Source organism: Channa argus, chromosome 9, assembly GCF_033026475.1.
Source record: "Channa argus isolate prfri chromosome 9, Channa argus male v1.0, whole genome shotgun sequence".
Lineage (NCBI taxonomy): Eukaryota > Metazoa > Chordata > Actinopteri > Anabantiformes > Channidae > Channa > Channa argus.
The window spans coordinates 28,163,045-28,176,869 of record NC_090205.1 but is presented as its reverse complement, the minus strand read 5'-3'; the positions used below and the strand labels follow the sequence as shown (position 1 = coordinate 28,176,869).

Genomic DNA, 13,825 nt, shown 5'->3' with positions numbered 1-13,825 from the left:
TATTTTTTACAACTAGAAGAATGTTATATGAAAGTGAAGCACTATAACTCCAAAACAACAAACAAAATAATCTATTTCATGAAGAAAGTGCTAGCAAGCCCCTAATAAGAAACAAACAAACATTCAATAACCCTCACTACCTAATGTGAAAACAAGAGAAACAGTAGAAAGAAAATGGCAGTTCACGCTTACAGCTTTCAGTACTACAGACAAAAATAAAACAACAACAAAGAAGAAAACAAAAAAGGAAAGGAAGGATGTTTTTTGATGTGTATGTGTGTGTGTATGTGCTCATGGGGATTTAGCGCATGAAGGCTGTTGGTTAAAAATGCAAAGGGATGTAGGACTCATAAATAAAAAAAAACCAAACATTTTATTGAAATAACTTTTATTGTAATAACAAGCACAGGGATATATTCAGTTACAATGGTAACAACAACAAAATCCAATAACAATAGACACAACAAAAAAACAGATATTCTAAGAGTCAGGATTGTAGCAAATTAATTAGTGAGGATTTTAACGAGTAGTCCAGGTAGACTGGTCCCAGTCCCTCAGTCACATGTTGAAGTGTCCTTAAGCAAGACACTGAACCCAGCTCCTCAGGATGCAGATAGTTAGGTGTTTTTCCCTGATTTTGTGTTAGTTTGAAAAATATGTGTTCGTTTATTTAACATACATGTTGAGAATTCTTATTGTTATTTAAATGTTTCGATATAACATTTCCTTTAATGAGACACAATTTTCTCCTATGGGAGATCTGACTGTTAACTTTTTGCCATAACAAGAAACCTTAAATCTTGATCAGTGCAGAAAAGCGGTGAGTTTTACTTATTAGGTTTAGGCTGTAAGTCAGACTTTTACCAAAAAGCACAGAAAAAGGAAAACAAGAAACCACTAATATTTTAATTAAAAAAAAAGTTTATTAGCATGCTCGTTTAATCTGATGAACTCAGTAATAAGTAACAATCAACATGTAGGTTGAAGCAATTTGATATAATGTGTTTGATTCATTGCTATATATTTTCAGTCATTATTAGTAGCAGTGCTGATTTTTGCTTGTATCGCTGGTGAGTCATGTGTCTGTGTACGTGTGTGTGTATGTGTGTGTGTGTGTGTGCACACAAACATGTGTAGTGGTGGTGCTAGGCTAGATACATTGAACTCCAGCATCCTCAGTGTGTTGGCAGTTGGTAACACCAAGTCCACCATGTTGGCAGTCAAAGATGTCAGACTCTGTTCCTCTGCATCGCAGATCATCCAACCAGATCTTACCAGTCCCTACAGCATAATTAACAAATAATGCTTTATGTGTGCAAAATGGATTATAAACCATTCACAAACATTACAAAATAGGCCAGCATGACTCTTACACCCATTTAAAATGCAGATAACAGCTTAAAAGGTCATCAACTAGTTAACACAGTATCTTGTTTATTTAATGTCTTCTGGCTATATAGTTGTCACTAATTGTTTGCTGAAATTCAAGGTGTGTCCATTGTTATATGAGCCTCCTCGAGAAAAGTAGTGAGGAGGGAGGACACACAAACGAACACAAACACAAATTTGTACAGCCATCGAAGTGAAGAGTTTTATTAACATAATACATTCCTTGCCCATTGCCCTAACCCTAACCATCCCCACACAACCCTAACCTTAACCTAATTTTAACCCTAAGCCTAAAACCATGTGTGATGAAGAGATGGTACGTGGTACCATGGTAAGGTGATATTTTAGACACATTTGTAAAAACAATAATTAACCTGCTCCTAAATTCAGTGATAATTATTCATTCACATGTCAGTGGGCTGAGCATGTTCTGAAGCAGTGGCTTTCTGTGGGGCAACATAAGCAGTTATTTAATGCAGAGAACATGACATCTTCTTACCTGGGGTTGCAGTGAAGGTGGTAATCACAGACTGGAAGCCCAACATCCTACAGATTACTTTAGCATCTACAGTGTCAAAGTGGTCATCACATACAGTGCCCCAGACCCCGTTGTACATCACTTCTACTCTTCCTCGATTTCTCCCTGGCACAAGACGCACTTTCACTGTGGTGATAAGAATTTAGGAAAAGTGTTTTAGCAGCAGGTTTGCTTAAAATAATTTGCTTTCATGTGTTATTCTGTATACTCTATGTATAGGCTTTAAGCTAAACCCTTTACCATTTCTGTCAGTCTGCTTCTTATTAGGCTATAATATATGTTGTACTTTTCTAAAATATGCAATTATTATTATTACTATTGTTTGTGATACTTATTTATACCTGTACTTTATTCAACAGGCACAATATTTAAAACTGATTTTTAAATCACATACACTGACAAGGGGTATTTACTGATTAAAATGCAGCCACATAATTTATTACTGAATACCTAAGAAAAACTCTGATGCCACTCATGGTGTCATAATTATTCAACAGAAGATGTAGTTTTAAGACAAAGATGTTATGGTTAGGCAATAAAGTCACACTCTTAGGATTATGGAAATCATTTGGTCAAGGTCCTAAAAGCATTCCTAAAAGACTAACTTCTTTTAAAAAAATTTAAACTTCCAGCTGCGGTTTTATGTTAACCATCTTGTCAACAGTTTGTGATCTTTGTCTGCAGTCAGGCAATTCAAGTTAGGCCTAGTTTCAAGCTACTAAATGATATTTAGTTATAGTGCAAATATCTATTGTTCACTACTTCTGTTGTCTCTCAAGTCACTACTGTGCAGACTTACACTCTGCTCTGTTTCCTGAGTCTCCCTTTTCTCCCTTGGGACCTTGTGGTCCAGGTGGGCCTGTGGAGGAAAAATGCTCACAATGAAACTACCAACAAAATGACAGTTTACATTAACTGATTTCAAGTTAATCACCAACTCAGTGTTACACTATGATTCTAACATAGTCATAAGTCAAAGCAGGTAGTTGGACAATTTATGTGGAGACACTGTATTTGTTACCTACACATGTTTTACCGTTACAAGTTCTTTTTAGCTTTAAGTACATGTGCCTACAGGTTCTTTACTAAGTGAAATACAGACATGCGTATGTTCAAATAATTATAAACAAGCCTAACTCTAAACAGGTGAAAGAGCACCTAACACTTTCTGTATCTTCAAAGCTTCACAAAGTAACTTGATATGGAAGAAACATAATTTGAACTCAGTTTTGTGAGTTTAGTACACACTTACCTTGAGATCCATTGAAACCAGGAGGTCCTCTCATACCTAAAAAGAAGAAAACCAAGTGAAAGTTTCTGAAAGACACATTGAATAACCTGTCCAAAACCTTATGTGCCCTTTAAATAACCATGAATGATGACATTTGTAGACCAGATCAGGAACAAACATTTTAAGAATCATTCAATCACTGAACCACTGGCTATTAATTAAGTTATAGCATTGCTTTTGCAGATTTAAAGAATGAACAATCCCCTTTCAAAACTTAAGATCAAGATCACAATATCCTTTTTGTTCCTTTAGGGAAATTGGTCCTGGGTTCAATGTTGGTGTATCACATCTGTCACCAACTCAGCTCAGTGGCTGCATTGCAAACAGTCACACATTGATACAAAGTATTACTGTCAAAAAGATAAAATGCTGCAAATAATCAAAAAGGAACATATTAATTAACAATTAAAATATCACCTGTATAACACTAACTTCACTATGCTCTGTGACTATGCATGTACCATCATGACTGCTACTGTGCTGCTGTAATAATAGTTAAGTTGCTGATATATGACGGCACATTGCATTCACCAAAGTAGGAAAAATTTAGCAACCTTATTTCGTAATTATGAGATACGGATCTCATGATTTCGAGACACAGAAGTACGTAACTTGTCTTTACAAGATACTGTATGTTCCTTGTAAATCCAGATCTTGAATTTACAAGATACTGCGTACAGCTGACCTGGAATTCCTGGTAGACCTGATCTTCCAGTGTCTCCTTTTATTCCTGGGTCTCCATGTACACCAGGGAATCCAGAAGCTCCTGGTAGTATAAAACATAACAAAATACGTTGCTCTAGTTATCTCACATATGCGCACACTTATACAGCCCAACCATTAATTAATTTCTTATCCTCATTGATCTGAGTGTGGCCTTTGATACAGTCTCCCACACGATTCTCCTAAATAGACTATTCTCCATTGGAATCACTTGCACTCCACTAGCCTGGTTTCATTCATATCATTCAGGCCGCACTCTGTTCATCCATCTCATCTTTTAGTTCCCAGCCTTCCTCTGTCAATATTGGTGTGCCCCAGGGCTCTGTCCTGGGGCCCTTTGTCTCTATCACTCACCTCCTTCCCCTTGGCAATATTTTTCTCATATTTTTCTCACTGCTTCGCTGACACCTAACTCTACCTATCTAGCAAACCATATTCCAAACTCCTGCTCTCCTCCCTTACCAACTGCTTATCTGAATTAAAATCCTGGTTCATCTCAAACTTCCTAAAATTAAGCAGTGATAAAACTAGAATAATGAAACCAATAAGTAGGAGATAGAACTCCTACTTTTTGGTACAAAATTCAATTCTCCAAAGTTTACAATTTTTCCATCTCAATCGACAGCTCTTCTGCTTTCCCCCTCTCCTCAGGTTAGGAGTGTGGGTGTCAACGTCGACAGCTCATTGTCATTCCAATGTCCCTCCCTCTCCCCTTATACAGCCTCCATTCTCGTTCACAGCCTTGTCACCTCCTGCATTGAATACTGTTACTACCTTTTGTCTACACTCTTCTCTTCGGCCTCCCACATTAATCCCTCTATTAGCTCCAACTGGTTCAAAACTCAGCACTTATAAGTAAATATTATTATTATTAATATTATTGAAGTCCCTGATCTCTTGACCTCTGTATATTTTAAGAGGTATGTAAAAAATAGGGTTGTAAAATTAACTGCTACAAAGATATTTTACAATGCCAGGATAATGAAATCTCAATTGATCATATTTTCACAAATCCTGGGTACGGCCATGGGTTTTCTATACACATTCATGGACAGGGCATGTGAAATTCTTACATACAGTACCTTTTTGACCAGGATCCCCTGTGTCCCCTTTGTTTCCATGAGGGCCTGCAACAAATATCGAGGCAAAGGGTCAGGTAAAGGGGAATCTTTTTTTTTTTTTTCATTTCATGTGATGAACTCTTCAACGGATATCCAAACTCTCACCTTGGAGACCAGGTTCTCCTTTCTCTCCCTTTACACCTGGCCCTTGATTTCCTGGGGCTCCTGGGGCCCCAGGCAGACCTGTATGGCCTATATTCATCATATATCACACACACACACAACACACACAAACACACAAATACATATTTACATTTCATAATTGCAAGATGTACGAAATTTTTATCTTTCATATTTAGTAGCATCATATCAGAAATATTGCTGATGATGGTTTAAACTGAAATGAGGAACTGCAATCTGCTGATACATTTTCCATCCAGGAACTGAGTCACTCTGGGTCACTCTGGTACAATTTCACTGCAACATTTGAAAACAAGGACGGTCATTGTTGTCTTAATGTCATTGGCTTTTACTGTGAGTCAGCAAGTGGGTCATGAGGTTTAAGTTTTCAGAATTGTTTAGTTCAGCAAGTTTAAGTTATGGTGAACTACATTCTGCTGCTTTCTAAGGTGAAAAATATAATTAAGAAACATTTCTAATAATTAAAAACTATGGTCAGTGCTACTATAAAGACCGTAGGACAAAATCAGCAGCTGATCAAGGTAAAGCTTATTGTCAACAATCTTACCAGTTGGTCCCGGGGGTCCAGCAGGTCCAGGTGGGCCTGAAACATTGAAACCGTTTAAAATTTGAGCTAGCTGACTGACTAATGCTGATAGTTGTGCTACTGTTTCTAAATCTGACAAGTCTCTGAGGAGTTTTAATCAAATAAACAAAAACTTCTTTATTCAGTTTGACACTTATTATTTTATGATGTGCCATCCAAGCAAAACAAATAAATCATATCCAATACTACTTTAAAAGATGTATATTCCACAAATAATTCTAATGAAACCCACCACTTTGACCAGCTGCCCCCGGCTCTCCAGGCTTTCCAATTGATCCCATATCACCCCTTGGTCCTGGAGGGCCCGCAACACCGCTGTCACCTATAGTATACAGGTGGATTAGTATGTGTAACAGGAGTAAAGATTGGACATTTTAGAGTAAATTATAAAAAAGTATTAGTAGTTTCACAATATTTGGTGAAAGGAGAAAATGCAATATATAGTTAAGAAAAGCAGCTTGATCGCTCATAGCTCAATGGGTAAAGCATCAAGTTAGGATGCTGAAGCCTGCAGGATCAAGTCCTGGCCTATCCACCATATGTGTCCTTGAGTGATACATCCAGTGCATGGTTCCAAGTTCAGCAAGGATGGATTAAATGCAGAGCCTGAATGTCATTGTAACTCTATGGCTTTTCTTATGTTGTCTTATATTATCACATGAAATAAGTGCGGTGCAGCTCCTTGTATGTAGCAAAGTGTGACACAGAAATGTTTTTAGTCAATGACAGTTCAACCCTGATAGAGGGTTACAATCTTCATTCACTCATCCTGCTGCAGTACCTCTGTAAACAGTACCAGGAAATTTATTGCTAAAGGCTGACTCACCTTTGGGGCCCCTCTCGCCTGGATTTCCTGGCAGCCCATCTCTCCCTTGAGGACCTGGAGCTCCTGAAAAAAATATTATGCTTTATGAAGAGAAATACTGACTCACCTGCGAACTCGTGCAGTAAGCGTATTGCTTCACTTCCCGTTTCTGCACACTATTGGGTTTCTACCAAAGGACTGTTTACTGATCACCCCGCAGTTTTTCTGGACCTGTGCCAAATCTGACCAGCGACGACATGTACAACCGCATGTCGTCATTCAACCGCTGGCTGTCTAGGTGGTGTCTAGGAAACGATGTGGGCTACATAGATAATTGTAAACGGTTTTAGGGAAAACCTAGGCTGATTAGGAGAGATGGCATCCATCCTACTTTAGATGGTGCATTTTTCTTTATCAAGAAATATGGCTGGTTTCATTTATACAACCAAAAATGACAATCCAGAGTTGAGCCTAGGATGCAGAGATCCAGTCCTACACGCCTCTCTGCAGTATCCTTACAACCGTCAACCCCCCACAACTCCCACATACCTATAGAGACTGTGTCTGTTCCCCAACCAATAAAGTTGAAATAAATTTAATTAAATAGTTGAATTGCACTGTATGCTTTTTATCGCTGTATATGCAGTTGAACCATAAGTTATTCAGACCAACGCCTAATCCTATTTCTCACCCAGCGTTAAAATCCTTAAACATGTCAAAATTGGAAAATGCTTTCTTTGCTAAAATGTCTGCATTTTACCACAAAGACAAATGCTCCAATGTGTATCCTACCTGGTTTGAGGTTTATCGTTGTTATTTTGCTCTGCAGGTTGTGGGTACTGGAGTTTAGCAGGCTCAGTTCAGCCCTCAGCCTACCAATCTGACCTTCCTCCCCACACATGCTGTTGACCTGTTGTCATGGCAAATAAGATAAAAATGACTTTAATATTAAAGCAATTTCTTCACACAGATCTTTACCCCAAAACAGAATTAGTTTTTCATTTGATATGGAACAAATTTCTAATCTTTTTCTCTTACAGTTTAGTTAAAAAATAAGTGATTTTCTAAAACAGTACAAGGAAAGTTTGTTTATTTTTGCATAGGAAGGTTTCTCATTTTGGGCAAATACACTCATTTGCTTTTTTTTAAAGATAAAAGAAGACTGATCAGTCTCAAGCCTGTGTATAGATGCGGTGCCACAGGGCTAATACACTTGGCAGGATTTATGTTTGAAATAAACACAGCATAGACTTAAGGCAGTGACATTAGTTTTACAGATCATTAATGGCTTTAAACAAATTAAATAATATAACGATACCACACAAAAAGGATCAAGGTGAAAAACATAAAATAGAAACTGTACAGAAACTGTAAAATAGAACTTTAGACTGGCTCAGACTAGCGGGTTCCCTCTTTTATGATAAAAACTAGACTCAAGCCTGTTTCAGACATGAACTCTAGAGAATGTCAGGAGGATCAGGTCCTGACATTGTCTGGATGTAGCCATCATCGGGAGATACTCCTTGTGAGATTTGTTCTCACTTGCAAAGAAATATTCCCTCCAATTGAGCAAGGGCAAGCAATTCTCATGTTATTCCTTGTATTTGTTTGATGATATTGTTGTTTGTATGAATAAATTTGTTTTGTACTTGCCTGCTTTGCAGGAATTGGATGTGATCAACACACCCACTCACTCATAGTGAATTCTCCAGCGTATTCACAAATGAGCTGTGTTGGAGATAATCTGGATTTTGCACTAGGGAGATGGCTGGGTAAAATCAGAACAATATCAGACTTGGGCATTTGCGTTTACACATACACCCACCCTAGAGGAAGTCTGGAAAAAGTCTGAATTCCAGTGCATGTCTGAAAGGGGCTAAATGACATAAACCTCATCTCACTCAGACAAAACGAACAACATACAAAAAAACTATTAACGTAGAAAGGAGGACCTGAGTCTGAAGGGCCCATAGGTGGCCTTTCAGGGTCTTGGCTTCTTGACTGTTGTTGTAAATTAGAGTTTGGAAGCTGTCATCACCCTGTTCTCCATTCAGAGGAATGTGACTGGATGTCAATTTATCCAAAATGGGTTTAGACAGGAAAGACTCCAATGTAAAAACTGGGACAAAGAGAAGAAAATAAAAAGCATGTTTGACTCACTCGCAAAATGTTTACGACACACTAGGACATGTGCAGGGTGGATATCCAGTTTGTGAAAAAAAGAGAGAAATTTCCCCTACACAAATGTTCTTGGCATAATAATATATTTTTTTGAATTTTTTATGGCATAATTGCCTGCATTTAGTTGTTACCTTTATAAAGAAGAAAGGCATTAAGGACAGTCTGCAGGATGAGGTAAACAGCAATGACATAAAAACACCACTGTCTTTTTGGCCTCGCTGGCTTCATATCTAAAAGAAAAACAGGAAAATGAATTAAAAAGTGCACAAAATGATCAGTGTTCTGCAGTAAACCTTGGTAGGTAGTAATTTCAAGAGACAGAAAATAGCTGGGTTCAACCAGCTGATCCAAAGAGGGCACATTTGTCCAACCAGTTTTAAATATCAACTGTCAGAATTAAAGCTAAGGAGAAATGCAGATGAGTTATTTTTATTTGCAGAGGGGTCAAAAAAATATTACTATATCAAAGTTGTTATGACTGAGTTAAACTACAATTAATTCTTAGAAGATTCAGAGGTGCTTGTTTGGGGGTTAAATTGGAGGCAAAATGTTGCAACAAATAATCCATGTTCAATTCCTATGTTTAAAAACAAGGCAAGCTATGCTAATATGAGATTATGGTTAAACAAATTTTCTATAGAAAATGTTTATGTAGATCTATCAACATAATGAGTTGTTGTGTGATTCTGAAACTGAGTTCTAGAAGGCCCACGAAGGCTTGTTGTTGTTTCTTGACTTCTTTACCTAGAAGTTTAATTTGACAATGAAAAAAAGTTATTTTCCCCATCAATCGACACACTATAACATTCCGTTCCGTTCTGCCTTCCTGGGACCACAGTCTTTGACCTGCTCAGTTTCCTTTCTGCTATCCCATGCTGTTAGTCAGTAGTGGAAGCACATATCAGCATGGCTTTGGCATAGCACTGCTTAAGTGGACACTTACATTCCACTTAGATGCTTTAGTCATGTCAGTCAGGGTCATTCAGGGCTCATTATCATGATTTACGGAAACCTGAATATTATACAATAAACAATGCAATAAAAGTTTTTTTGTTTTTCTGTTCCTTAATGACTTTAGTTTGCTCCCACCTGATGTACAGAAGATGTGCTGCTGTTGTTGTTGATGTCTTTATTGACATTTTGCTGACCATTGGCCTAGCTGTCTTTTGACATATTCAAATAGAATAAGAGGCAGTCTTTAACTATGAAGCTTCGTTACTGTTAAGCTCAAGCTGGAAGCTGGTTTAACAGTAACGAAGCTTCATAGCAAAGCAAAAATTAAGTTCAAGACCTTATATTTTTTTTAGAGAATTGCACAAAATATTTAAAGTCAAGCTGGAAGCTGGTTTAAATATTTTGTGCAATTCTCTAAAAAAATATAAGGTCTTTAACTTACTTTTTGCTTTGGGATGATTTTGTTCTAAATCATTGCTAAACTGTCAGCCCATAATAGACTTCAACACTGCTGTCTGTAAGACCATAGATTGTTGATTGTTGATATATGTTGATATATATATAACCCTCATTTTATATAACCCTCACATAGGTGGCTACAGCCACCTATATACAATCTAATGTTTTTAACAGCCCTTAGTCATATCTTTGTCGCAGAGATTATACTAAGGATGTTTAATATGATCTAATTTCCTAATTGTAAAAAGTGAATGTAAAATTCTTTACTTTTTCTCTCCTAAAATATGTTGTTTGTAAAAAAAAAAACTTGATTAGAAATTCATTTACTCCATCTAAGGCTCACTTAACATGCATACACACAATCAGGATGATATCACGTCTGTCTCATTTAAGCTAGGAAAATTCCTGCCTGCTTACTAATTGAGCCAACACTTTGTACCACAAATTGAAAATGACTGTTGTAGTTGTATTTTACTGCTGTTCAGTAAAATACAACTACAACAGTCATTTTCAATTTTCTCCACCATCATTCTGCAACTACAAGTTAGGATATTATGAAAGTGAGGTTTGAATTAAAAATGGACACCGTATCACTGTCCATATTTAAATGTTAGTGGACTTTAGTGGAACATTTGCTGTAGTCAGTGGTCTCATGGGAAGAAGGAGCTGTATTTATGTAGGTAGCAAGCTTACTAAGTCTGTGGAAGCATGTTCCCCAGACTGCAGCAATACCAATCAGCAGATTGTCACAGATCGAACGAGGCTTCGTGCAGTATAAAAATTAAAACTGGAAAATGGCTTTTTTCAAATTAAAAACGGCATTTGGAAAGTTGAAAATAGCATTTTCCAAATGGAAAATGTCTTGTTTCCTTTTTACAGTAATTAAAATATTTTTGAACACAACAATGTTACAACCTTAGCTAAGCATAAATGAAAAAAACAAACAAACATGAAATTACAAATTTTATTTTATTCCCAGTTTTACACTGTAAAAGAACTTAAGAAAATGCTGATTTGGGTGATTTTTAAAATTTCCTTAATTTACTGACTCATACACAATCTGCACATTTTGGTGGTAAGAAATCAGAGACAATAACTTATGGTTTATTAATGGTTATACATTAAACTTTTCCTGTGGGTGTTTTTGTTATTCTGTGTTATTTCATTTACATTATTTCACCTCTACAAAGCCAAATAATTTAAAGCAGTACCGTTCCTCTCAGACAGCATGTTGTGCCTGTCCAACAGGAAAAAAATCTAACTTTGCTGCCACCTTCTGGTCATGGCTACTGTTTCATTCACTCTCAACTTCAACAGTACCAGCTGGTGTGCAGTTGAAAAGCTGCCTGGTCAAAGTAACAAGAAAAGGAGATCTTTATGTGTTGTGTTTACTTGATTTTGATTTACAAGGAACAAGGAACAAGGAACTGCTCTATGGTGTTTTGACAGGGAAGAACTGTGTTCTTCTAAAACATAAGTGCAGGGTAGTGATGACATAATTGTTATGGCTCACAAGTAAGCAAAGCTATCCAGCAGGACGAGGGCAACATTAGTTTCAACTTCACTTTTCTTTTAGCTGTGGTTTAAAGCTCATTGATTCCTCAAACAAAACAAACAGAAAAAAAAAAACCTAGAAAACTAGTTCCATACATGCTAAATGGTAAATTATGTTCACCAGCTAGTCACAAATATATACTGTACAGAATAGTTCTTAGTTATAGCTGTGCTGTTATTTAAAATCGAAATCTGATAAAACTGGTCTGATGTAGATACAAAACCTCAAAGCATTTGCTCAGTTGTAATTTGGGTCATTTGATATTACTGAGTCAGGTTGATTAGCCATGGAAGTTAAGGTGCAAAGATTTATGGACTGATGAGAATAAGATAAAAAGGTGTAAAAGAAGAAACTATCTCTTCATGATTTAAACCATGATTTATAACTTTAAGTTTAAGCCGAATGAATTCAAAGGTGTACAGCAACATTTCATCCAGAAATTTATAGAGAAATTCATAAAAATTAATTGTAGGATGCAATGATCTCAAACACATGGAGAATTTAACAAAGAATTTCATGTGCAAAATCTGGAAAATGTCAGACTTGGTCAGACTAAGAATATTGTGCAAAGAGGGTTCATGACAAGTACTATTACTTTATACAGTATCTTCCTGCCAAGGAGCCTGTGGTTCTTAAACAAAAGTTATAACATATCAGGCACAACACATTACAGAAAAAGTGTCAACAGACAGGCTAATCAGCTGTCAACTGGATGCTCTCTGACATCTCCCAAATCTTAGCAACTCAGAAACTGTGAGTTGTGTCTGTGAGTTGAGTCATGTCAACTGGACTTTTTACTTTTCAGTCGGACCTCCAATTTCTTAGTTAGACCTCCAACCAACAAGAAGAAAAGTCCAGTTGACATGACTTAAGTTCAAGAAAACTACATCTGAATGAGAACCTTGACTTTTAGGAAATGTTATGGATTATGATTTTTCCTTCTTAAAACTCACCATCAGGCTGTAAACTGTAGAGTTCACTTCTGCTGAGTGACATGTCAAAGAGTGGGTTACTCTGGGTGTAGGAGGCTCGACTGAACTCCCTGTCCACTGATGTTTCCATGCTGTCCAGAGTCTAGAGTGACCTTCACTTCCTACTTATAACCCTTATAACACAGTGCATGATGTTAGGAAAACATGATTCTTCCCAAATTGCAACAGTATCTTACCAAGAATAACCTGTACTGGAGTAGAGGAAGGAACTGTACACAATTTGTAGCTGAGGTGGCTAAAATTGACCAGCGAAAAACATGAAGAGCAGCTGGTAAGCAGAATGAGGAAGCTGCTACTTTACCACAAATGCAAAGGGCATTGCAAACAGTTACAGAAACTGGAAATGTTAAAATGTCTGAAAAATGTACACTCACCCCCTGCCCCACCCATGTCATCATGAATATGATAGAGCTCAATTCAAAAAATGGTAAAACTGAGACTGAGACAGATGGAAAAATGAATAGCAAGAGAGGGGGGGATATTCAGATAAACAGCAAAAATGGAAATAGAAATAGAAAAACAGAGAGGAACAGAGCTAATAAAATCGGTAGGTGGTGTTTGCCTGCAGTGTTATGTATACAGTAAGTCCCTGGTTTTCAAAATGAGGACCTTAGAAAACTGGATGGAAGATGAGGAAAAAATGAAAATAATATAACCTGTCAACAGCATCATCAACCAGATCATTGAAAAATCAGTCACAGACAGATTTCTGATAACAATAGACAGATAACAATAACCTTAATCTTGTCTTCAGGAGAAGTAAGAGAAGATCCCCTTCCATTCTTAACACGTCTCTTGAAAACCTAATTACTGCTCTGTTCATTTCTAAATCTGTTTTTTATTTTTTATTTTTTTTGTCCTTTCGGCCTTTCCCATGAGTTCAGGGTCACCATAGCAGATCATTGTCTGCATGTTGATTTGGCACAGTTTTTACGCCCGATGCCCTTCCTGACACATCACTCCCCAAATCTATACACTAACAAATTTCTATTTGTTTATCACTTTATTTCTGGAATTCTGGTATTTTCTGTTGATGTCAGCAATAAGGGTTTCATGGAATAGAAAATGTTTTCACATTTTTCTATACATT

At 36.9% G+C, this 13,825-nt stretch overlaps 1 protein-coding gene across 1 annotated transcript; it reads right to left on the bottom strand.

Annotated features, from left to right (window-relative positions):
• Positions 1-371: 371 nt before the first annotated feature.
• On the bottom strand, positions 372-12,896 carry marco (macrophage receptor with collagenous structure). The gene is made up of 14 exons (XM_067516936.1): positions 12,697-12,896; positions 8,907-9,005; positions 8,547-8,713; positions 7,387-7,504; positions 6,616-6,678; positions 6,022-6,111; positions 5,751-5,786; positions 5,168-5,254; positions 5,024-5,068; positions 3,904-3,984; positions 3,180-3,215; positions 2,727-2,786; positions 1,889-2,053; positions 372-1,281 (listed from the first exon to the last, which is right to left on the bottom strand). Exons 1-14 carry the CDS (start codon positions 12,803-12,805, stop codon positions 1,151-1,153), a joined length of 1,287 nt encoding a protein of 428 aa, XP_067373037.1. The 5' UTR covers positions 12,806-12,896; the 3' UTR covers positions 372-1,150.
• Positions 12,897-13,825: the final 929 nt, after the last annotated feature.